At 40.0% G+C, this 25,400-nt stretch overlaps 1 protein-coding gene across 1 annotated transcript in view; it reads right to left on the bottom strand.

Moving 5' to 3' along the window:
- The window catches only part of Itih5 (inter-alpha-trypsin inhibitor heavy chain 5), an 83,717-nt gene extending 59,254 nt beyond the window's left edge, over positions 1 to 24,463 (bottom strand). Inside the window, exons 1-5 of the mRNA XM_003473519.5 lie at positions 24,283 to 24,463; positions 15,674 to 15,718; positions 5,062 to 5,225; positions 4,044 to 4,145; positions 1,556 to 1,806 (exon numbers count right to left, since the gene is read on the bottom strand). Coding sequence (XP_003473567.3) covers positions 1,556 to 1,806; positions 4,044 to 4,145; positions 5,062 to 5,225; positions 15,674 to 15,718; positions 24,283 to 24,372 — 652 coding nt within the window. The 5' untranslated portion in view covers positions 24,373 to 24,463. The remainder of the gene's footprint in view (positions 1 to 1,555; positions 1,807 to 4,043; positions 4,146 to 5,061; positions 5,226 to 15,673; positions 15,719 to 24,282) is intronic.
- Positions 24,464 to 25,400: the final 937 nt, after the last annotated feature.

Raw genomic sequence — 25,400 nt, 5'->3', positions numbered from 1 at the left:
GACCTTACAAGACAGCAGTCATCCTTGTTTATAGATGTGTGACTATAGATGGTTGCACTAATTTCTTTCAAGGTAATGGTCAGTAAGTGAACTTAAATCCATTAACTACATAACTACCACCAACATCATTCAAGAGTGGTGTGTATTTTTCCATTAAAAAAAAGAAAAGAAAAAGAAAAAAGATAGTGTGTTGTATCTCATGTTATTTCCAAGTAGGGAGCCCTTAGCAATAGTTTTGTGACAAATTCAGATTTTGTGGTCATCTTGTAGCAAAGGACCTGAGTCCACCCAGAGGCAGGGGAACTCAAGTCTTTGAGGGTGAACAACCTGTCACACGTAAAGTTATTCCACTACATCGTATGCTGGGGTGAGGAAGCATTTCTTCCACACTGTTTGCACTTCCATATACCCGCTCCAAGTCTTATATATATTTTTTCTATTAAATACCCATGCCCTCTTATTCCACTTGTCTAATCATTTCTCTCCTTTCCTCCAGTCTTCTCGAAGGCATCCTTGTCCACGAAGCCCCACCAGGACTCTGTTCAGATTCTGCATATTTCACTTACTTGGTTATCATTTAGCATTTCTCTTCCTGCAGTGTCACAATTCATTGAAATGTCATTCTAATCCTTGTACAAGTTTTAATATATCTCCCTCAAGTTCATTTGCCATTAATCCTCATTGGTATATTAATTATAGTATACAACATAAGAAAATATTTCATGTAAACTATTAGTTAAAAATAATGGTGATTAAGATTAGACGACTTTGAATTTTTCATGATCATTTTGGTAAATGAAATTCTATTTTAAAAATTGGAATTGGAGAAAAACCTAACCTCAGTGATTTTGCTAATGAACCAAAATGTTTGTATCTTAAATAAAATCTAAAGTATATATTTTTCATTTTTTCATTTAAGAAAAAGGGGCGGGCACATTCAATGGCAGAGGGAGTAGTTGCCTGGCATGCACAAGACCCTGAGTTCAACCCCCAGCCTCAAACAAAAAAGACTAACACTGCTGAATGTTAAAAACCAGATTTTTAGAAAACAACCGTATAATCCCATCCATGCCCATAATATAATTATTTCATACATTTCTTATCTTTTACCAATTTTTTATTTAGCATAGTTAAAATATTTGATATTATAGTGTATGTACAATTTTGCTTTTTTCTGGTCACGTGCCAAATTGTTTTTATCAGTGTATTCTACTGCCTTCCATATTGTTGAATATTTAAGCTGAAGGAATGTTTTTACTATGTACTACAAGTATAATCAGGCAAGTTCCTGAATATCACATCCACAATATTTAAATGCTTTGCTGCAACACGTTCCCCAGAGTGGAATTTCTGTCTCAAAAAATTTAAAGGTTTTTTTAGAACCACCTCTTTGAAACTAAAATTTCACAGGACACTGTGTTTGCTTTGTTGCTGTCTTTCTAATTTCCACAAAAAGTCAGTCTTTTTTGGAAGATGCTATTTCTTCCAGAGATTTCTTTGCAGCCACTGGCAGCTCAGGTGTGTCAGCTCTGGGTTCCGTGCGCGCAGGACTCACCTTCCGCCCGCGCGCTGCCCTTCTGCCTGCTGTTGCGAAGAGGCAGCACCTCCAGGCCCACGATGCCAGACCTCTCCAGGACAGTCACGTCCACTGTCAGCCTCCCCACCAGCTGCTGCGGTCGCACGCTGACGACGTGTTCGTACTTGCCAAGGCGTCTCTGCAAAAGCTCCTCGTAACTCAGGAGGAAGGCGGCCTTGCCCTTGCTGGGAATCACTAGAGTGGCTCTGAACGTGTCAGTCCCCTCGGCCCTGTCAGAGGAGCATAAGGGGCCACAGACAGGGCTCAGAATAAGAAAAGTCAAGCTCCATGGGTGCCCTCAGATACCTGCCATAATACACTGGCAGGCCAGGGAGACCAGTGGGCACAGCAGGGTGCATCTTTAGAAAGGAAAATAAGTTGAGTTTTGGAAGAAGCAAAGATCAGGGCTAGAGGAGGGTTACCAAGGGCCGAAGGATACTGAACAGGACAGAATTCAGATTGCTGACCCCTCCTACCTGGCTCCAAAACAGACCCCTGGGAAAGGAACCCTTGCACAGATGAACTGTTAGAAGAGGGAGCTTAGGAGTCAAGCTGTGCATTGCATTCAGACCTTTACTGATGGCCAATGAATTCTGGCACTTTATTGACTAGCTAATCCATTATCATGCTTTTGCACCTTGTTAAAATTTAACAAATACGTTTAAAGAGGAAACAACACTTACAGAATTATCAAGTATTCCAAATGCTGTCAGTATTCAGAGTGAGGGTTCTCTGAGGCAAGATGGCAGGCTGACCACCCAAAAATCAGGAGTGGGAGGGGCAACCCTTAGCAAAGAACAGTTCAGAAAGTTTTTGAAGACTTGGGGGATTGCATAGAGAAAAATGTTTTAGCTCAGAACATGCTGGAAGAAGCTGTTGGAAGAATCTTGGAGAAACTGCAGACTGTTTCTGCAGAGGATGCCGTGGGTAGAACTGAGACGGGGCACTAAATAAAGGGAGGTCATTCCAAGCCCGTATAGAATAGAATGACTAGCTCACAGCCTTCCTGTACTCCTCCTTCCAGGAACCGAAAAATAGATGGAAAAGTTTCAGTGCGCATTGGACAGAATGAATGAAAAGAAGTGACAAATTCATGGAAAAAACCAAACACTGGCATGATTCTGAACAATTTAATGCAAATGATTTGGCACACAGCTATAATTCAGCAAAGTGAGATTTTCTAAATTTGCTGCAGCAAGGGAGACCACATACCACAGGTACTGCACGGCATCTCACCAGACAAAGAAAGAGACAAGGTTATTGTGGGCTGGGGGAAGGGCAGGGTATAATTAAAGCAAAAGGTCAAGAAACCAATGTTTGGACAGACTCCAAGCTATGTGTAAAGCCATGAATACTGGCCTGTACCTTGAGGAAGACTTAGAGTTCTGTGTCCTTGGCAACTGGAGCAGTAAGATAAATGTGGAATGTTGTGTCTGAAAATCTCTCATCTGACGCTATGGACTGCCTTTGCTTTTCTGTGTCAAAGCAAACCCAGAGCTCAGGTCTTCCAGGCGAGAGTGAGACGTTGCATTCTCACTAACAAGATTCAGCTGCAGATTTTTGATGGTCTATGATTTTAGAGAACTAGCTTGAAGCTCTGCTATTTTATTAAAGAACAAAGTCAGGTTTATGAGTTTATATCACTCTCTTTAGGTTACTTTGCTGCAAAGAGAATGGAGAGTTTTGTGTAGGGCTGGTACATGTTAGTGTACCAGATGGCTCTGCAGTTCATGTGATTTATATAGTCATTAAAAAGCAAACACTATTTACTGATTTTTAAGTGTTCAGATTCAGGTTAGAGACAATGATTACAAGGATCATTACAGACTAGAATTTAAATGTTAATAACTCTGACAATGCAAATGTAAATGATTACATTACAAAACATTCTCACAGGAAATAAGACAGTCAAAGTGAAAGGTAGACTATTATCACTTCAGAGTAGGGACAATATAAAATAATCTAAATGCTTTATTGATAGAAGAAATAAAATACTTGGGGCTGGGGATTTAGCTCAGCGGCATAAGTACCTGCCTTGCAAGCAGGTGGTGGTGCGTTCAATCCCGGGTACCAATAAAAAAAAAAGAAATAAAATAATATAAAAATTAAAATGAAGAGAAGTTTTATACATTTTCTAAATTCTATTCCTTCACAGAAAAGTCAACAGATAATATCTTATTCTTATTAAGAAATCAAGAAAAAGCAACATTATCGTAGAAGTTAAAGTTAGGTAAAGAAAACCACAAAAATATTAGAAGCAAGTGTTGCTGGGAAGAACTAAGCAAAAAGCATAGAAAAGTTTTCTCTTTTGTTATAAATGTTTGTCTGATATATTATTAAACAGATATATTTATTACTTTAATCAAAAAGAAAAATATTTGAAGGGAAAGAAAAGCTAGGTAGGCATAGGGATAGAAAGTATGACACTGCTTCATTGGACTTTAATCTGTAATTAAACAATACTTACCCATTATCTTCTGCAGTTTTATTCCTTTTTTCCTTTACCCTATCTCCATTCTTTCTTCCTCTTTCTGTAATTTCACCCTGATACAACTTGTCTCCAATAAGCCTGAAACCCAAGAGACAGCTGTGTTAACAGCACACAGTTCCAAGACAAATCCAAACAGGGAACTCAAAACCATGGCAACTCATGGTTTTATTTGCCTCTTGGATATGCAGATAGGATCTGCTCCAGACTAGGGCACCAACCTTGAGTCATTCATTTCACTCTAGGGCAATTTTTAACAGGTTCCAATGGTGAGACATAGTCCAGGAGCTTTTATATTCTCCAGCAGAAAAGTCACAAGATCTGCTCAAACTTCCATGATGAAGATTCTTCAACTTCAATCTTACCCATACCAAACATTAAACTCAAACACCTACCCTGTTTGGTATATCTTTATCTCTTGGGCCAGAAAAAGAGGAAATATATGCAATCTAGTACACAAAATTTCATGCTATTTATTTGGGTCTACACTTAATCATGGTCCAAGGCACCTCTCTGATTCTCCAACTGCAAAAGTTCCTCTGGATTCTATTTGCCTTCTTTATACTATAACATTTACCACTATCTAAATGATCTCCTTTGTTAATTCATTAATTCATTGACTGCCCTTCCCCACTGAAATCTCTGGAGCAAAGCAACTTTTAAAAATAGAAGTATACCAGTCCTCTTAAAGAGTACCTGGCCCAGACTGGACCAGGATGGAGGAAAGGAAAAAAGGAAGAAAGGAACAAAAGAGACTAGAAAGGGGAGAAAGGAAAAGGGAAGGAAGAAAAGGAAGAAGGAAAGAAGGAAGGAAGAGAAGAAAGGAGGGTGGAAGGAAGGAGGGAAGGAAAGAAGGCAACCTTCTGATCTATATATAAGGGTTCATATTCTTAATGAGATACAAATTCTCACAGTCAAAGGCTATGGCCCTTACACCATCTTAGGGCCACTCTGACCACCCACATAGACATCTCCCTCCAACCAGTGTGTCACCTACATGGTGAAGTTAGTAATAAAAGCTGCAGCTGGAATCTGCATCTGGAACTCAGCATCCTGGTCCTCAGAAGCTCTGTTCATCATTCTGCAGGAAACGGTGGTGAAGGCATAACGAGAAATAATGGTGGACTTGATGGAGAATTCTGTCATCAAGGGCTTGGTTTTCTGTTGAAATGGAAGGATACAGATTTCTCAGTGATACATGGAAGTCAAACATTTTGGGAGAGACATAGGTCTTCTGCACCATTTCAATTTTAGAATACTTAGCATATGACTCTGTTCTTTGTCTTGTTCTTCTGTCTCCATTTTTAATTTTCTTTACTTGTAAAAACAACCTTGTCTGTCCAACCAATTGATGAGAGTGTAGCAACTCTTTTAATTTAACTTTAAGAGAATATAACAAAGATTTCCAATTTAACAGAAATATTACATAGTTCAATAAACTTACATAGTTCAATAAAGTTCAGATGTACAGTGTGTGATATGTTTAATACTTTCCTGCTATTGATTTTAGAACACATATACAGGACCACTCCACTGACCACAATCTCAGAACATGCCTAAAGAAATTCTCACATTTTCAAATTCATTTCGAGATCCACTTAGAAAAACTATCTTCAAGGATTTTCTATCTGAACTACAATCGTATTATCATAAAACAGAAATCAATACTGAACTCAAGAAACTATTTGGGAAATTAGAATCCAGAAAAGAGAGGCCCTAAATCTGTGCTAATCAAATTTACCCTACAAGCTTCTGATAAGGGCAATAAGCTTATGATGCACACTTAACGAACCCGATAAAAGTATTCATTGCTTTTCTCTTCTCCAAAACAGTGCTACCTCTAATGACAGCAGATGACAAAAGTCCAAAGGATAAAGGAACATCTGTGAGGAGAGGCACTATGAGCAGCGACTTTCTAACTCTGGGAATTGGTTAAGCAAACAACAGGCATTTTGCAGGCTGACAAGTTTATATTCCTCAAATTCTTATGCTGAAGCCTGAAGCCCCGGTAAAAGGGTGTTTGGGGATGGAGCCTCTGTGAGGTGACTACGGGGAGATGAGGTCATGAAGCCCGGCCCTCCTCATAAAATCACTGCCCTCATTTCCTATCTCCTCGCCATGTTGTACACACACTAAGGAAAGGCCATGTAGATCCACAGCAAGGAGGTGGCCATCTGCAGGACAGGATGAGAGCCTGCACTAGAAACCAAACTTTTCCAGACCTTGACCTTGGGCATTATAGATCCCACAACTGAGAGGAATGTTTGTTGTCTAAACTACTCAGTTGTGGAAGCTTATGATGGAAACCCAAGTCAAGACAAGGCAGGATAGCACTATAGTTTTGGGACAGTCATCAGAAGTGTTTATATTCATTTCTCAAGTGGTAGTACATCAGCGTGAATGAAGATGCACATTAGCCCGGCCAGCAGGCAATGCAGGTATACCCAAGCCCAGTGTCCCCGCCCAAACCCACTTCACCACCCTCATGTGGGGCTGATGCTAGGTCTGTGTGGACATACCCCACTCACCTTCTCAGGCCCAGCCTGTACTTTGTCACAGACCAAGTGCTCCATAAGTTTGAAAGAAATGGTCTGACTCTAATCACATGGACCTGTCTCCTTTGGGGCAATACCTGAGCAATTCAACCCTCACCCGCTTTCTTTATAACCCAGGGTTCATTTTCAAAATACATCAAGTTATAATGTGTTGATGCCAAGCCAATTGCTCCTATGGTATACAGGATGATCACAAACCAACAGGTCACCAAGGAAGGTTATTCTGTTTAAACCAGTAGTCATCTAAAACTTTTAAGTCAAGTTGTGCTCAGCACAGCAAACCACAGGAATCTCAAGAGGTATCCTTCATCAGAAGGAGTAGACACATATATGATGTGTATCTGTGCCTAGTCTCAAACACCTACAAGCGGGTGAGCTCCGTGGGTCAAAACCAAGCACATAAGCAACAATGGAGAACAGGGAATGATCAGTGCAAGGGTGTTTGATATTCATCGGTGTGATTATTTGTGGCAGAACTTTGTCTTAGGGGATCCCAAAAAAGAAAAATGGGACCAGTTTAGGAAAAATGTCAAGAGTATGTATGCTTTGCTTAGAAAGTTGAAATAGAGAAACATAGAATCTAGTTAGGCGTTGATCAAGTTTAAAAAAATAAAAACATCACTCTTGAAAGATTTTTACCTAAAAGAGGGGGAAAATAAAAGCTCTCCAGAGAAGGAATTACATCAAAATAGTAGTACTCAAATGGTGATCCCCAAGCCCAAAGCATCAGGATCACCCAGAAACTTGTCAGAAAGGCAGATTCTCAGACCCCACCTCAACCCACAGAATCAGAAACGTAGATGGGGTCAGCAATCTGTGTTTTAATAAGCAATCAAAGAGACTGTGATGTGCACTCAAGTTTAAGAGCCATAAGCTTAAAAGAATTTAACAAGATGATCTCTTTCATCTGTAAATTGAAAGGGCTTGAATGTCATAAAATTGTATCCAGTTTGATATCCATAGATCTAAGACAAAAATAAAGAATAATGCCTTAGAGTTTAGGAAATTACTCTTAAATTCAGGAAAAATTGTATTGTACAATACTCTTTCATGAAAAAAATCCAGTGTCTTTAGGACAAAGTCTGGCTCACTCCGGAAGTGATTGGAATTAAACCAAAATTCTACTTGTACTTTAACTAAATGTTTCTGTTAAATGGTCTCACTAAAAACAATACATTTCAGTAAGGACAATGACGATTAGTCATTAATAGCCGTCTTAACAGCATAATGATTGGCTGGGATTTTTTTTAAATTAAAGCTCATAACTCATATTTTTCAAAAAGAGAGCTCCAAGATGAATTAACCAAGAGTTGAAATGAAGTGTTGACTTTGATTTGTGTTATTGCTAAAAAAAGTTTTCTTTATGTTATGCATAATTAAATATATTCTTTTATCTTCAAATCTGAACTGGTGCACAAAAATGGTTCACAGTTAGCTCATGTGTAGCTGTGAATATAAAATACGATTGCACACAGTTCTGATCTGCACAGATACATCAGAAAAGAAATAGTAACCAATGCTAAAAAAATCCTATAGACAAAGAAAATTATAGCTTTATTATTCTCCAATTTATTTACATATTAAACTACTTTTCAAAAAATTCTCAGGTCATATACACACACTGTAAAAACTTTGAATTAAAGTGAAATAAAATGAAAAGCAAAAGCCTCCCTCCCATCCTAGACTCTGTTTTATGCTTCAGGGGTAATAATTAACAGTTTTTGGTATAACTTCCACAAACAGATACTGTACCCTTTTGCCTTAAGAGTAAAGATTACATATATTATAAAGTTTTCAAATAGGATCCCAAACTCTTTGCTTCTCCTCTCATTGAAAGATGCAGTTTAATTTGTTCTCCCTTTAATCTGGGCCTATTTACATTAGCTAGAAAATGCACTAGAAGAGATGTTCTGGCATTGTAAGGCCAGATCATAAAATACCTGGAAGCTTCCATGCAGTTCTCCTAGACATTCTTTGTCCAGGTCTTGAATTATCATGTAAGATGTTCAACCAGCCTGACACTACTTTCTAGAGAGGCCCAATGTAGACATTTGCCCAGTTCCAGCCAACCTTGCATAGGAGCCCAACATGGGAGGAAGGTGTACTGATCAGCTGGTCGGATGTCTGAACACCACCAACCCACATGGACATCACTGGACAGAAAAAACACTGGGATGGGATCTGCCCACATTCCTGCCCCACAAAATTGTGTTTAAAAAAAATGTCTGTTGCTTTAAGCACTGAGTCTTGCAAAAGACATTATGTAGGAATAGAAAAGGATGGCCTGCTCAGTCTCTGTAGACATTTGAGTTTGAAGCCCCTAATTGAGTGTGACTTGTACTTGGGTGGAATTCCATCACTTTATTAGATACTTCAGACACTGTGCTGGTTCTAAACTGTAGATGTCTTGTTTGTTACACTTCTTCAGATGAAAAATGCCCCGGAATCTTTTTGAAGGAGATAACAGAATAAATTATAAAGATAATACAGAAAGAAAAAAGGAACTCTCAAGTCAGATCCTCTTGTTTTCCCAACGCAGGCTAAAGTCATGTACTGTGTGACTCAACCAGTTCACACGGGTAGAGGGGTAGAAAATCCAGGGTGCCGGTCAAAAGCCTCAGATTCCTCAGCCTGCCGTTCTCATAAAAGGATTCCACAGGTGCCCTGGCTGGCCAAGATGTTCACGTGATGGTCATTAGATAACCAGTAAAATACAGAACTCCAAAAATGTACTAAATGTTACTTTGCCTTTGTTGTTCATTCAAAGTTTACTTATGAACCTCTGTGCTTTTCCATTAAACTGTAAATTTGAGAAAAGAAAATCAAGGCGAATCTATTCTGTGCAGTTGTCATATTCTGATACTAACCAAAAAGTCATCTGTCAATTTATCACTTAACTGCTTTACATAAAAGAGGATTCCTCTAGGGGCAGAGGGCTTACTTACTAAGTTTACATCCTAGTTCAACAGAAGTTTGTGACTCCAGCTACACAGCATGCCAAATAAAATTTAGCCTTCGGTACACAGTTCTTGCCCAGCACTATTTTTAAAATAACTGAAAACCTTCCCTTGGTACTGGAACTATTTTTGATGTCAAGTTGATTTGTCTTTATAAGATAAATAATTTTATTGGATGTAAAATGTGAAAATTAGAAGACACAACAAAACGCTACTACAGTATGTTCTTATGCCTATAATTAAGATTATAGATGTAGTAGGCTTTTCACAATATTATGTCAAGAATATGGACCATAGTTTATGAGCCCAACAGACAACTCAAAAGTTTCAAAAATATTTTAGTTTTACTGCTTCTCCCCAGTTACTCTCTTCCAGGAGCTGCTGCTCCTATTTATACAATAGCCTTGCCTCTTTGTGCAAAACTCATGGTCTAGAATCTACCAGAAACGATTACATGCACATCTTTGGCTACAGTCCTTTACCTCCGGCTTCAATCCTCTTCCTTCTATACTGCAATCACATGAGAAGGAGAAACCATGGATTCTTACTCTCCTCTTCCTTCTCCTCTCCCACTCCTGCTTTTCTTTTTCTTTTTCTTCCTCCTCCCTTCTTATATCACGTTCTTCTCTTCCTTCTCTTTTTCTTCTCCTCTTCTTCCTCTTCCCTCTCTTCTTCTTCCTCTTCTTTCCCCTCTTCTTTTTAATTCATAGCTCTCAGGATATGAGATAATTTAAAACACATTTACTGAATTGAACTGAATGTAAATTTTGAATACTCAAAAAGAAAAATATATATCCAACAAAAATGAAATGTAACAAACTAGTATTTATTAGATACTGCTAAAGACTAACTTCTGTGGCTGTTTGGGAAGATGTATCACATATGGTTCCTTATCTCAAGGCACTTAGAATTACTTGGAAAGAAAGGACAAAAACTGTCAAAAAGTATTAAAAAAAATAAGAATATATAGGAAGGGACATATATGTGTATCTGCAGATAGATTACATAAGGAGAGATGGGGAGAGATAGACAGACAGCCAGCCACACACACACACACACACACACACACACACAAAGAATAGATAGAAATTTTGACTACAAGACTTCCAGAGTTCACAAAAACGTAGGCGGCTGGGAGGGTAGCTCCATAGCACAATACTTGTCTACCATAACTGAGGTCCTGGGTTCAAATTATTATTCCCCAAATAAAAGAACAAAAATCCCAAGAGAAAAATAACTCACTGACATCTTTAAAATGTAAGAAAAAAGTTCTAAAATAGATGTAGAATTTGTATGCATTGGAAGAGAACAAAAAGAGCATTCTAGGAACACAAAAAAAAATATGGAAACAGGAATGATCCCAGGCACAACCTGGCTTAGTAAATAGAAATTTACTTTAGAAATAAGGACACACTGCAAGACTTTACTTAGAAATAAGGACACATTGCAAGAAGTGTAGCAGATAGGCAAGTGAAAATAGTCAGGAAATGACACTACAAAGCAAATATAGAATTTCAAACTGTACCAATTCATGAAAATGTGTCAGAAAACCAAAGACATAAAGCAGTTGCCTGAACTTTTCCCCCACTACACAGTTCTCAAAAATCCAACATGTTTTCCGTATTTCTAATTAAGTGACAATTTTGTTTAGGGATATCAACTACGAAATAGAGAACAAAAAAAATCATCTTCCTGTGACATAATGTAATTTCTCCATTATTTTTTCCTACAAAACCAAAACAGATGGAAAAGTAGTTTGAGGCAGGGAGTGTCTTAATTAGCTGCCAAAGGGATGAAAGGTTTTTGTATGACTCATGTGAGTTACTCAAAATCCACCACCCGACGTCCTGAATTACCCACGTTGCCATCTGGAAATGTGACTAAGGAATGTTTGGGACAGCGTTTGCCAGCACCCAGGCCCCAGTGCCTCCTCCACAGGGGTAACCTTTTGATGTTTTATTCTGGCCTAACTGTTCTGTAAACACCATAATTAGGGTCTCCCTCCTAAAGAGGAAAACACTAGAGTGTGGCAGCCCAAAGATATTTATGAAACATTAATTGTTCTCCTTCTTGAAGAAAAATGTATAGTGCACATTATTATTGCATGAAACAGAAGACAGAGACATTTCCCAGCTGTTACCACACATACTTATTCATTAAGTCAAGTGTGGCTCCTGCAACTGCATTAAGTCAACTGCATTAAGAGGACTGCAGTTGGTGTGAGATGGTCACAGCGCCAGATGCAGGAGACTCGCGCAGTGAACCAAGACCGCAGACACAGGCAGGAGCCGGGTCATGCAGGGTCCCGTATATTCTTAATTTTTATGCTGAAGGTAATGTAGCATCATTGAGGACATTCACAGGACAGCGTGATGTGCGGGTCTACTGCTAGAGAGATCGTTCCAGTACATGCTGATAGGCAAAGTTCACATGAAAAACTTATAGCAGCCAGGCCTGGTTGTAATCCAGCCATCTCTGTAATCCAAGCACTTTGGGAGCCCCGTCTGGGTAACTGAGGTTCTTAGCGAGACCCTGCCTCAAAATTTAAAATTATAAAAGTGCTGGGAATGTAGCTCAGTGTGGAGGCTCTGGATTCAATCTCCAGTACTGAAAAAAGATGTAATAAACGTAAGTATAAGGCTGTGAAAATCCTAAGAGTTTTCTAAGAAAATCTAAAAGATTATATAAACAGGGTAAGCTAAAGAGTGATGAAAATCTATGTGGCCAAGAACAAAAATTTGGAAACTATAAAAGAAAAGATGGACTTGTTTATGACTTAGGAATTTAAAAAGTTTTATATGGCAAATACACCATAAACAAAATTAACAGACAAATGAAAGATTTGCAGAGGAATCTTCCACTTCAGAAGACAGAAGTTATTTATAATATGCAAAGATCTCTGATAAATTTACAATGGGGGATAAACACACAACAGAAAGATGAGCAAAGACCTGATAAAAGCAATTTGGAGAAGAATTGCTTCCAGGGTCTAACCAATCTATTTTAAAATGTCCAAATCTGTACATACTCAGGGAAATGCAAGTGAAATGAACAAGGAGATGTCATTTTATATTTAAGAGATTGGCAAATCAAAAAGTGTAGTTATATTGATTACTAGCAAGAGTGTACGTATTCATCACTGCTAATAAAAATAGAATAAAGCTAATAAAATTTTGTTAAATAAAATTTGTTGTGAACCACTTACATTGCCTGTGTAATAAACAGTTGGAAAACAAGTTGTGTCTCCCTTTAGAGCAAGCTGGCTGAGTATCCAGAATGATAAAGAGAATATTAAAAGCAATAGTACTCAAAAAGGAATCTGAAAAAAATCTATCAAAATTAAATTACTTTGAATCAGCAATCTTCCCACTGAAAATATAAACCATAGCATTAAATGCACTGTGAGTAATGGTATATACAAAAGAGAGGTTGTTGGGTTTTTTGCACTGTTTGTTGGGCACAAAAAACTATAAACAAATTAAGCTTTCATCAGTAGTAGAATGCTTTACAAATTATGGTGTGCCGAAAGAATGTTAGCGACTTTAAATAATGGATACATCCAGATAAAGTATTCTTAAGTGAAAATAATAAGAAATAGAGGAACACATATAACTAAAAAGGCAGGCTATGGTATGAGTTAAGAGCATGGACTCAGAAAATTCCAGATCTTTGGGGTGCAATCCTGACTCTATCGTATCTCACCAACTGTGTCATCTTGGAAAAGTTACTCAGTCTCTCTGAACCTCAGTTCTCTCATCTCAAATACTGCAAAGAACTGTTATACGAGTAGTTAGGTTATAACACACAAAGCACTTAGCACAAACATAATCCTAGCACTCCAGGAGGTGGAGGAACACAAGTTCAAGTCCAGCCTGGGAAGTTTAGCAAGACTTGCTCTCAAAAAATAATAGAGAGAAAGAGAGAGACAGAGAGAGAGGCAGACCTGGGAATGTAACCCATGCCAAAGGTCCTAGGTTCAATTCCCAGTACCAGAAAAAAAAAAAAAGGCACTTAGAACAATGCCTGGCACATAGTAAGCACTCAGTAAACATCTGCAAACATTGTACATTTCCGCTGTTTTGAAGCAATGCTCAGAGATCTCATATACATAGATGTGTATAAGTTGCCCCATCTTCCACTGGTGCACTTTCTCAGTGACATTTGTCATCTTCCCAACTGCTAGCATTTATTTTGTCTTTTTGTCTCAGTCTTCCACTTCCAACCTCTGAGGAGGCCAGGGTGTACTTACGGTCTGTTTTGTTATCACTGTATCCCAGTGCCTACAAAAACAGTGCTGAGCAGGTCACAGACATTCCAGAAACTATTTTGCTGAATGAATGAATGAATGAGTGACGCACGTGTATTTTGTTGGGAGACTATTCTCCATGGGTCTGTGGTAGTTCTCCACATTTTGCAAGTACAAAAGCTAGCTGCCTTTGTTGTGAGCCACTTCCATTCAGATGCCTGTGTAATACATAATTGGAAAACAGGTTGTGTCTCCCTTTAGAGCAAGTTGGCTGAGTATCCAGAATAATAAAGAGAATATCTCCCTCCATAGACAATGACCAGACAGCTTTAATGCTCACTATTAAAAGTCAGGTTCTCTATACTTGAAGTTGCGCTATGTAGCATAACCACCTTCATGTGTAGGGGGCCAGCCCCTCTGTATCACCGTGTAGGGACTGGGCTTGAGGAGTCAAGCAAATGCCATCCTCTGGCCACCGCTGTCACTGCGAGTGATAACACACACACTAGGTCGCTGACCTAGTATGCTTTTGTCTTCTGCCATCTTCCAAGAAATGCTAACAACTTACTGGCTGGAAAAAAGGGAACCTCCCAGACACATCCCAATTCTCAACATGTGTATGTACCTGTGTTTATTATGATTATGTGAGCATGGAGGAAAACATGAAAGAATGAATACTAGTTAACAAATTCAGCGTTACGGGAGGCAGGGGCAGGAAGGGGAAAAGGGAAGTCAAGCAAAAAAAAGGAGGAGGAAAAAGAAGATGAAGAGAAAAGACAACAAAGTCCCAGTCAGATACGGTAATGGTGGTGACACTTGTAAAGATAAACTGACTTAAAACACCTGCCACAGAAGGAAGGGTATAATAAGCTCCTCACCAGAGCCTAAGTCCCCACGTTTTATAATTCACTGCACAGTCATAAGGAAACCCTGAGGTTTTTAAAAACACAATCTGTGACCAAATCTACAGAGACTATTTAAAATATTTTAAAAATTATTACAATGAAAACACATTGCCATTTACTCCCCCTAGAATATTCCCTCTTGCTTTAAACGCATTTGTGCCCTCGTTCTTGTCACTTTCTGAGGCAGTTCTGAGAGGCCTCTCTTCTGAGAGTCTCTCTGAGCTGTAATCAAAGACTCCTGCTGCCCAGCCTGAAAAAACATCCACCTAAGCCACTGGACCTGGCACCAGCAGCTGGTAGCCCTTCCTCAAAGTCCAAACGACAGTGAAAGGCAATAAATGATTGAATCCATTCGGGACATCAAGGTAGCCACGACAGTGCAACTGAACACACAGACTTTCAGGGAAACTGCAAGATGGTGGGATAAATGCACCTGAGGTGAGGGGGTATTCTGAGGGGGATTGCTGGCAATGTGTCTTTTATGCCAAAAAGATGTTTAATTCACTATATTTTTCTATCACCTTAACCCCTTTGCTCAAGTTCCAACGTATAAGCCAAAACACGCGTTCATCACATGTCATTTTAATACACAGATGTGAGCTTTCTGGTTGTTTTCACTGTTTACATCACAACAACAAAGTCTTCATTTCCTGGGTAAGGAGGTCATAAAAAATGAATAGTGGTTATATTTAGGTGGTTTTTGAAGGAAGTCTTTGAAACTGCCTGCTATGTCCTTTTATAGTCCTACTGAAGTCATCAAGTTTTTTTTAAAGAAACAAAAAGCTACTTCAAAAAAAGTGATAAAAGAATCAACTATTTTGCTTTGTTAGAATTCTTCTATGCATAACTTACAAGTTTTGGAGGACATGCACGCAAAGCGGTACCTGGTTCCAAACAAGCAGAAGAGAGGAGAACGGACTTGGAGATGCGCCGTAAATATACATACCAGCCTCTGCAAGAGCCTCGGCTGCCTGGGGACCCTGAGTCCAACCTAGAGAGAGAAGAGACGGCACACAGGAATGAGAGGATTCTTTGAGGGGGTTAAAACGTATTGAAATTCGCCAAAAGGACGATTTATCCTGAAAAGTAGCTTTGATTTTAAGAGATTTTGTTTCTACTCTGGAATTTGAATCCATTCCTCTCAGACAAGGTTGACTCTTGCCTCAAAAATCACCCCACCTTGTCATCTCATTGCCTTTGAATTTGTAGGAGGGGTCCAGATGGGATGACTAGAACTGATAATTAGAATATGTGTATTCTTTCATTTTGTTTTTTGGCTTGACATTAGGCTTCTTGCTGTTATGTGTATAAAGTAAGAATGTATGTATCTGTATGCATATGGGCACATCTTTTATAAAGATGTATGTAATCATCTTTTTAACATAATCACAGTAATAATCACCTTGGGACTGATTTAGAAGTTTTAGTCAATCATTGTACAGTACTCAAGATAAATCTCTGTTTAAATAATACAACTTGTTATCAATATGATACATTTTCTCTTTTAGAAGGTAATTTGACAATGTAAACTAGAAATTTGAAAAATATGCCCAGACTTTATGAATATTTTAAACAGCTTTATGAAGTACAATTTATGTGCAATAAAACTCACTCATTTTGTTCACAAGAAAATGTTTTTTATTATCTATGCAGAGTTGAATAACTACCACCACAGTAATTTCAAACATTTTTATTATCCTACAAAGAAAGCTGTATCTTTACCCATCATGTCTCTGTCTTTCTCCCCCATCCCAAGGCAACCACTAACCTATTTTGTCTGTGTGGCTTTGCCTATTTTGGTCATTTCATATGACTGGAATCACACAATATGTAGACTTTTGTGTTTGGCCTTTTTAACTTAGCTTAATGTTTGTCTATATTGCAATTAGAACTTCATTCTTTTTATGGCTAAATAATACTCCCTTATATGAATAGACTATATTTGGTTATCTGCTCACCAGATGATGCTCATTTAGATTTCTTCTATCTTTTAACTATTATGAATAATTCGGAACTTGTAAAGGCACTGAATGAACATTCATCATCAATTCTTTTCATTGAAGATATGTTATTTTCCTCGGAATGGAATTCCTATGTCATACAGTAAATCAAACTTTTTAAGACACTGCCAAACTGTTTTTTCAAGTGACTATAGTATTTTATATTACACCTGCCCTCATGCTTGTTAATGTAAAATTTTACCTGCAGTCAAATTTAATATAATACTTAAAGTATCATAGGTGAGGAAATCAGTAGAAAAAAGTAATATATAGGGAAATTATTTACAACTTTTAAAGCAATTTTTCATAATTAGAAATAACCTAAAATCTCTTTAAAAGTGGTTTGGTTAAATATATCATGAGACACTGATTAATTACAACACAACTCTTAAAAACTATGATGTGGATGTACATTCAACAGATGTTCATGTTACTAGACTTTAATGATATTCACCAAATATTTTTCTAGTTCTCTTCCAGGATTATTCCCGTGAGTAAGTGGGGCCATATACTTCTCTAGCCAATAATGTCACTTCTGGAGCAAGTACTAAAATACAGACATTTGATACCAGAACAGCCTTCTCCCTCCACTATGGAAATTAGTGGTGTTTGGAGTGGTACCTGCTCCATCAAGCCCAAGGTCACAAGTGATCACAAGGTGCATGCTTGTGCCACTGCCAACCCAAGACGGACAACTTGTATAAGCAAGAAATAAATGCTGGCTATTTAAGATATAGAGATTGGTAGATTGTACGTTACCAAGTGCAGTCTAGCTTATCCTGACAGATATACTAAAGATAATTTTTTTTTTGTCTTTTTTCCTTTTTATCGGTACTGGGGATCGAACTCACGACTGCCTGCTTGCAAGGCAGGCGCTTATGCCTCTGAGCTAAATCCCCAACCCCTAAAGATAAATTTTTAAATGTTAAGCAACAAATCTCTATTTAAAATCACGTGTTTTTTAAAGTATATTTATATGTCTCTATGCAGCATGTGCATCAAAATGCAAAAGGCTACAATTTCTGGGTGGGTGAACTATTTTTCTTTACACTTTTCTATATTGTCATTAACAAATTACCATATAGTATTTCCAATGGCATAAACAATTCATATATTTGCATCTGAAAAACTGAAAGTATAAGAGAAATTATTTTAATCTCATCCTCTCCTTTATCTCCCAAATATATATATATTCAATATATTTACATAAATATAAATAATATATTTGCATAAAACAAATATATATTTGCATATGGAAATTAAACCACTGCAAACCATGACACAGCCTCCTATTTAATGGAACATAAATAGCAATAGTAAAGGCTTCAGATCAACAACCACCCTGACTGCAAATGAGAACTGAGGAATTTCCTGGACAACGCTGTTTTCTGATTTCTAACATGAGTTGAAGTACATGGGGAACCAAAGGATGCCATCGTCAGGATCCTTGGCAAGCACATCAAAAGTTCTGCGGGCTTGTCTTAGGTCTTTCCCTCCCTAAAACTGTGGAAGAAGCCAGGGAGCACTTAAAATACCTATGGTGGGAAGGGGAGCCAAGCCCCTCTCAGGTATTACATTCTCCATGTGACTTTAAGTGTTTGCTTTGAAGTTTTCTCCTTTGTGAAATAGGTCTTCCAAGAATAAGCAAGCTTTAAGGAGAACAAGAGGAGTTGCTTTTTTATTTTTGAGATGACTATCTGCTGCCTCAGGGGATCACCATGGCTACACTTCAATGCAAGTTTAAACTCAGGTTGACCCAGAACCAAAACATCCCAGTACAGATTCCTGGTGCCAGCTAGGACTGGACGTGGAAATGAGACCAATGTCATCATCATTGTTTTTGGTTAGGAATTCCTGGTTCTTTTTTTTTTTTTTCTTTTCTTTTGTATTTTTCTATTGTCTTATAAGAAGCTGAAGTGGAAACTAGGGACAGACAAGTAACTAACTTGTAGCTTCATGACAAGAACCGCTCTAAATAGTAACGTTAGAGCTTCCACCAACTTTCTTGCAGCACGAGTTCATAGAGGTAAGAGATTGCTCCTATACAATTTTCTGGTTCTAACTTATTTCTCCAACATCAGAACAGAAGATGTCTAAACCACAATATTTACTAAGACATATAAGCCATGATCTCTACTACCAGGGATCATACTATCTAATTTAAATAAAAAATGAAAGAAATATGAAAGCATACTAGACAAAGTAAGCATCTGCTGGTTTGCTCTGCCATGATATGCTGCTTCATCACAGGTTTACAAGCAATAAGTCCAAGCAATCATGGACTGGATGCTCTGAGACCCTGAGCCAAAATAAATCTTTTCGCTTTATAAGTTGACTGCCTCCCTCATGTAGTTGTTACAGTATCACAAAGCTGACTAACACAATGCATCATAGGAAAGACTGGAGAAAGAATGGAGGACAAAGTCTAATTCCATGATATATCAGCTCTCTCTGGGTCTGGATGCTTGAGTGACCCAGATTGACTGGTAAGAAAACATAAAAGGAGGTCTGTATTCTTCACTCTCTAAAAATAAAGCCAGCACAAGCTGAAGGTATGAGCCTTTTGTGCTCTATTACTGGACCTATGACTTTATGACCTTGGGTCTTGATCACTCAGCTAGCATCTGCTTTTCTGATAACTTGCTAAAATACAACTAAGCAGTCTATTACCTTCAGTATCTGCTATAGAACTGGGAACAAAACCAAGGCTAGATGTTGGAAAGTCACCTGAGATGTCACTTATCAGCAGGTCTAGAAGCACTGAGCCAGGAGTCTTTCCACGTGGGTAATTCTGTGTCATCTGCTCAAAACGGCTCTTCTTTGGGGATAACGTTGCTGTAAGCTGCTTAGCTACTAACAACTGGTGTGCCTTATTATAATCTCGGTGAAGGGAGAAAAGCTTCAAATTTGGGTTTAAAATTCTAGACAATTTCCAGGTAGATTTGGAGCCAAAAAGAAAAAAATCAACTAGTTGACAGTAAGTCACCCAGATTTTTTCTTTACCTGTGGAAAAATAGGAAATGGACCCTATTTTTAGGGAAACAATGAGTGCTTCAGTATATACGCTCTCCCATCTTCTCCCCCAAACTAGAAAACTAAGTTCTTCATCCTATAGTTCCATCTTTCCACGTGGACCTGGTTGATCCTTGGATGCAGAAGCATTACTGGCATTCCTTGACCACAATTCTAACAGTGTGTTAAGTAAGGTTTCCTTAAACCTGGGCACCCAAGTCTTTGAGAAAACTGCTGGTTAAGATTACAAAGACACATACAATTCATCACTCAGTTTTCAGGACTCCCCACCCTTTTTCCCTGCCCCTAAGAAATGAGCCATGACTGGTTTGGGAGTGAGCAAAGCTGAAATTTCTCCCACAGCAACCTCCTCCTACAATCCTTTTACTGCAATGACGTCTCTGCACATCAGGGAGACATTACTAAGGGGTTTGCAGCTTCCAAGGTCTTTTACCAACTTTATTTTGTAGAAAGTTAAAAAAAAAATTTATCTTGCTTGCTTCTCTGTTTTCTCCTCAACTGTAAAGACAGGCTTGTGAGTGAAAATTTGAAGGAAATATTAAGTACAAAAAATTTCTAGTTCCTAGAATTGGAAATGTATCATCACAATAAATGTTTGAATTATGGCCAACATGCACCGAATACTGTCTATGTGCCAGGAGCTACAAACAAAAATCACATTTAAACAAATTAAGTTACAAATATGAAAGCAGCTTGCTATAATGGGTTTATTGAGAGCTCCAGTTTCAGCAGTTAACACAGCTGGGCTCTAAGCAGCTCTGCATGTAGCAGCCTGGTATGTCACTTCTGAACTGACTTCCCTGGCTGTCTTTTATAAAACAGATAAAGTGGTTCTTGGAGATTTCACTAGGCTGTGCCTAAGTAATACAGAACAGCTAACAGTGTCTCACTTCTTCCTATATGCAAATGCTTCACCTGAATTAACTCAATCCTCACCACAATCATTAAGTGCATACAACAGGTTTATTATTTTTAAAAATTATTATTTTTAGCAGTGCTAGAGATAGACTACAGGGTCTCTATATGCTAAGCAAGCAACATTTAGTATTGTGTTATGATTTAGAAATTTAGTAGAGTATAAATTTGAGGTTCCCTCCCTTGTAACAGGTACCTAATCCTGGGTGATATCTATGGTGTTTCTCAGACTGATAAAATATGTAATCTGCTATGCTTTATCATTTTAAATAAATGGTTACTTTAGCACCTAATTCTATAGTCATAATTTAATATTCTGTCTTTTAAAATCCTAAAATTGTTCAAATTTTGTTTCTCCCCTCAAACCTAGAGCCATGCTCCTTATGAGATAGGAGCTATTCACCATCCCCCCTCACAAGTGACAAAGCTGACATCCAAGGGAGTGACACACGGTGACACACACCCAGAAGTAGTGCCATCCAGATTTCAGCCAACACAGTCTGGCTTCAGCTGGAGCACTTTCAACCATAACACTTCATTGCTTCTGACCTCTTCTACATAAAGCTCCTAGCAAACTCTCTGGGCCACTAGGCATTCAATAACTACTAGCCATTAATGTTTTATAAATTTAAAACTGCTTTTGTAATAATAGACTACAGCCATCATATTTATATTGTCATAAATTTTAAAGTTGCAAAACAGGTAAATCAGCATGTGCACCAGACTGATTTTACAAAGAGAACTCCTTTCTAATACTAACTTCCTAAAAGATTCTTTAGGTCTTTAAAAAACAAAAAGCAGCACTGAAATTGAACCCAGGGCCTTGTCACTGAACTACGTCACCGGCCTGTTATTGCTACTGAGGTTTTTTTTGTCTCTGTTTTTGCTTTGCGACTGGCTCCCAAAACAGTTAAGTTAATCTCTAAGTTACCCAGACTGGGTTCAAATATGCAGTCTTCCTGCCTTAGCCTTCCAGGATGGTGGAACTACAGGTAAGGTACAACAAGTTCTTTTAGTCTTATTCACTGTCCCAGGATCCCCTGGATCAGAATAATTTGTCCTCTATTCAGTCCCCCCCAAACCTAATGGATCTACATTAATGACATTTAATGGAGTCCCCAAGTGACTATTTGGCACTGAGAAGGTTGGAAAGCATCACTTCTTATCAGTTACTCCTTCGTGGGTAGCATAGTTTACAGCTGGAGTAAAGAGTAAGGGTCAAAGAAAGAAATCTGAAAGTAAAGTGTTACTGGTATTTTTACCTTTACTTTACTTTTAATAAGAATTGCAGTGTAATTGCAATGTAAGTTAGTAGGCATGTTTAGCTACATTAAAATTTGCTTCAAATTTACATATTCTGTTAAAAACTAAGTTTATATATCATTTTGAAGACCATAATACTTAAGAGTAAACATTCCCAAGTTTTGCTCAAAAATTTAAGTATACCAATCCTTTCACTCATTAAAATCTTATTTTTTTTTTTTTTCCTGAGCCAGGATCTTGCTTTGTAGTTCAGGCTGGTCTTGAACTCACTATGCAGGCCAGGCTGGCCTCAAACTCATGGCATTCCTCCTGTTTCTGCCTCCTCAGTGCTGGGATTACAAGCATGCACCACCACACCTGGTTAAAATTCTTTTAATTAAGTAATCTTATCATCTTCATTCCAAGGTGGACGCTCAGAAATATTATCAGTAACTCTGCAGCAAGCACACAGCCAGGACTTAAACCCGGAAGTGTGGTGCTAGAACCTGTCTCTCAATTGTTGCCCTCCACCACACACACAAGGACAATTTTTTTTTTAAAGTATGGATCATAGGTAAAACTGCAAATCTTCTTTATAATATACAAGTTTATGTTTTGAAGTTTGAATTTTTATTAGTACAAATGTGTAGCACACAATGGTTACATTTCACTGTGGGGAGTTGGTACAGGTACTTAACACATTTTAATTTTTTATGACTTCCCCAACTTTACATTTTAGTTTTTCCTTTGATTTAGTCATCTTCAAGACGAATATTAGCTACGCGTTGAAGAAATAAAATCCACGAAGTCAGCGAAATGGGCTGAGTCCACATTTTTCCAAGAAGGAAAGCTTAGAGAGTGCAAAGCCTACTTGGACTTGAGGGCGTCAGAGCTGATGGGTCTGCCTGGCTCACAAACGGGAGCTTTGTTTCAGTCCCTCCCACAGGCTCCTCCCTCCACCGCGCAAAAAACTTTCAAGATCTTTACCCCAAATTCCTTCCTCAGCACTTCTGCCGCTCAAGCCCAAAAGTTGGTAAAACTGACACTAATCCCCAGCCCTGTTCTGAGCATATTAGATGCATTAATTGCTTCAGTCCTCAGAGCTGTATTCTTTTCCCACAGAAGAAGAAACTGAGGCAACAAATGATCAGTCCAAGGTCACAGAGATGGAAAGGGACGGAATCAGACTTCAATTCCAGGCAGCCCAGTGCATGCCCTTAACTACCCACAGAAAGACCTTCCGGGCACCGTGCTGTGAGCCAGTCCTTCACACCACCGCTCAGGCTGCCAGGAGCCGCACTCCCTGCTGTGGCCAGGAGGCCAGGAAGGCAGGGAGAGATAAATGGCTAGCCTCGGCCACACACAAGCCGAAAGGGCAGTCAGTGTGGGCCCCAGCCCGGATCCAAAAGCTGCACTGTCCTACTCCACCACAAAAGCTCGGGGGGGGGGGGGTCCTGATTACTCCTGGGGACAAGCCTGGAGAGGGTCACCACCACCTGCACTTCACAGATCAGAGCCTTCCCGGGACAGCGTGAAGATAACCTTCGGATGACTGGGCAGATTCCTTCTTCTCGATCTGCTCCTCAAAACAAGAGGCTGGAAAAAGGGAGACGATCTGAACCGACCTCTATCTCCCTTGCATCTTGCAAAAGCATGCTTTAAGCTAAGCAGTTCATCATTTAAACGAGGTGTCTGAACAGCGCTGTCCACTCCACAGCCACCTCCCTTGAGGTCTGCAGCGACATCACAACAGTGGTACAGGTGTGACCCTGCTCTGTACTTCTCTAAGACTTCCCCAGTCATCTCACATCGTACAGAGAGCTCACATTCACCTGCAACGTTAAGCCAATAAAAACTCAAACTTAATATCAACCAAAGAACCCGAGATGTTTTGGAGCTTGGGACCAGCGTGTTACCAGGCCACCCTAGCTGAAGCTGCTTAGCCACAGGTGAGAACCGACCCGGAAAGCTGTGCGCTCCGGATTTGCGGCTGGGACAGCCGAGGCTTCCAGGGGTTTGTGACTTTTCCCAGACTGCCTTCTCCCTGAATCAACAACAGCAACAACAAAGTACCTCGCAAAGGCAGAAATCTTGTTATTTATTTTCTTGGGAGGAGGATGGGTCCCCTCTCAGAAATGACCAGAAAGGCAGTCAGGCACCAGGTACAGCCCTGCGGGAGACCTCGCCCAGGGCCGGCGCCGCAGACGACGAAGTCGCGAGCCACCAGGGACAGCGGGTGGCACGCCCGGACGGGACGACGTGAGAGCAGAGGAGGCGATGCCTCGGTTCCCGCGTCAGACCGGCCACGCGGCCGGGGAGGCACCGCAGCCGCGCCCAGCCCCGCTGCCCGCAGCCCCGCACTTACTTGCTCTGAAGTGTCACCCCAGCTCCACGCCTCTCCCTGCGACCCCGTGCGGAGGGGCAGCCCCAAGCACAGCACCAGGAGCAGGAGCATGGCGGGGCCAGAGCTCGACGTCCGCAGAGGGAGCACCAAGAGCGCGGGGACAGGCGGCCGAGGGCTGCGCCCGCACCGCCCGCTCGCTCCCGCCCGGCCGCCCCGCCCCGCCCCGCCCCTCGCGAGCCACACCGCTAGGCCCCGCCTCCGGCTCGGGGTGGGGGTGGCCCTTGCAGCCTCCCCACTTCCTAGAAAGAGAAGGTCTGTTGAGCCTCCCGGTCACCTCTGCACGCCCCCGGGTCCTCCGCCTGCCCTCGCACCCCGGCCCTGCTACGTCTCCAGAACCAGGCTCCTCTTCTGTGGACCCTCTTCCATTCCCACCTGCCGGCACCTCCTCCCATCGTTTCTTCCCTTCCTGCCGAGTCCAGGATATTTTTTGTACACTCGCTTCATTCACCTGAGAACGCGGAAAGGGCCAGTCCGCGCCGCTCACCTGCCACCCTAAAGCCAGGTGGATCCGCTTGTCTGTCCATCACCACTGATGCCTAGAAGTCAAGGTGGAGGGTGCTAATTACACTACCCATGCTGTCCTCTTTGTGCTGTTCTGGGGATAGAAAAGAGGAAGGCAGAATTGGCACTGCGTGGTGTACTTCTGAGTTTCTTGTTAATCTGCGCCTTGGTTATAAAGTGTCAGTGATGTTTCTTCCCTGCCACAAGAAGCGTTATCCACCAGCCATCTCTACCTGGCCTTTCAGAGTCTGGTGTGGCCTTTTATTTGGCAGACACATAATGTAGCTGGGTCTGCTTATTATGTCTTCTTCCAAAGGGCAATGGCCTCAAAATTGCTGTCTCCATCACAATTCCATCAAAGTAGCCCCGGGGCCAAGAACAGGGAAGTGCTATCACCTCCACTCTGGTGGCCATTAAAGGACAATCACAGGGAAGATGCAAAGTGTGACCTGAGGGAGGAAATCAGATCACAAAACTGTGTCAACTGTGCAGTTATATTTAGGTAATAATGTATATGGCAGCAGAGGAGGTGCTAATTTGAGCTGATATTTCCTCCTTAAAACATGTTTTTTTTATTC

This window comes from Cavia porcellus, unplaced genomic scaffold (genome assembly GCF_034190915.1).
Source record: "Cavia porcellus strain 051 isolate PalLab524CR breed Dunkin Hartley unplaced genomic scaffold, mCavPor4.1 scaffold_13, whole genome shotgun sequence".
Taxonomy (NCBI): domain Eukaryota; kingdom Metazoa; phylum Chordata; class Mammalia; order Rodentia; family Caviidae; genus Cavia; species Cavia porcellus.
The sequence above is the reverse complement of the archived record's forward strand: the minus strand, read 5'-3'. Positions and strand labels throughout refer to the sequence as shown.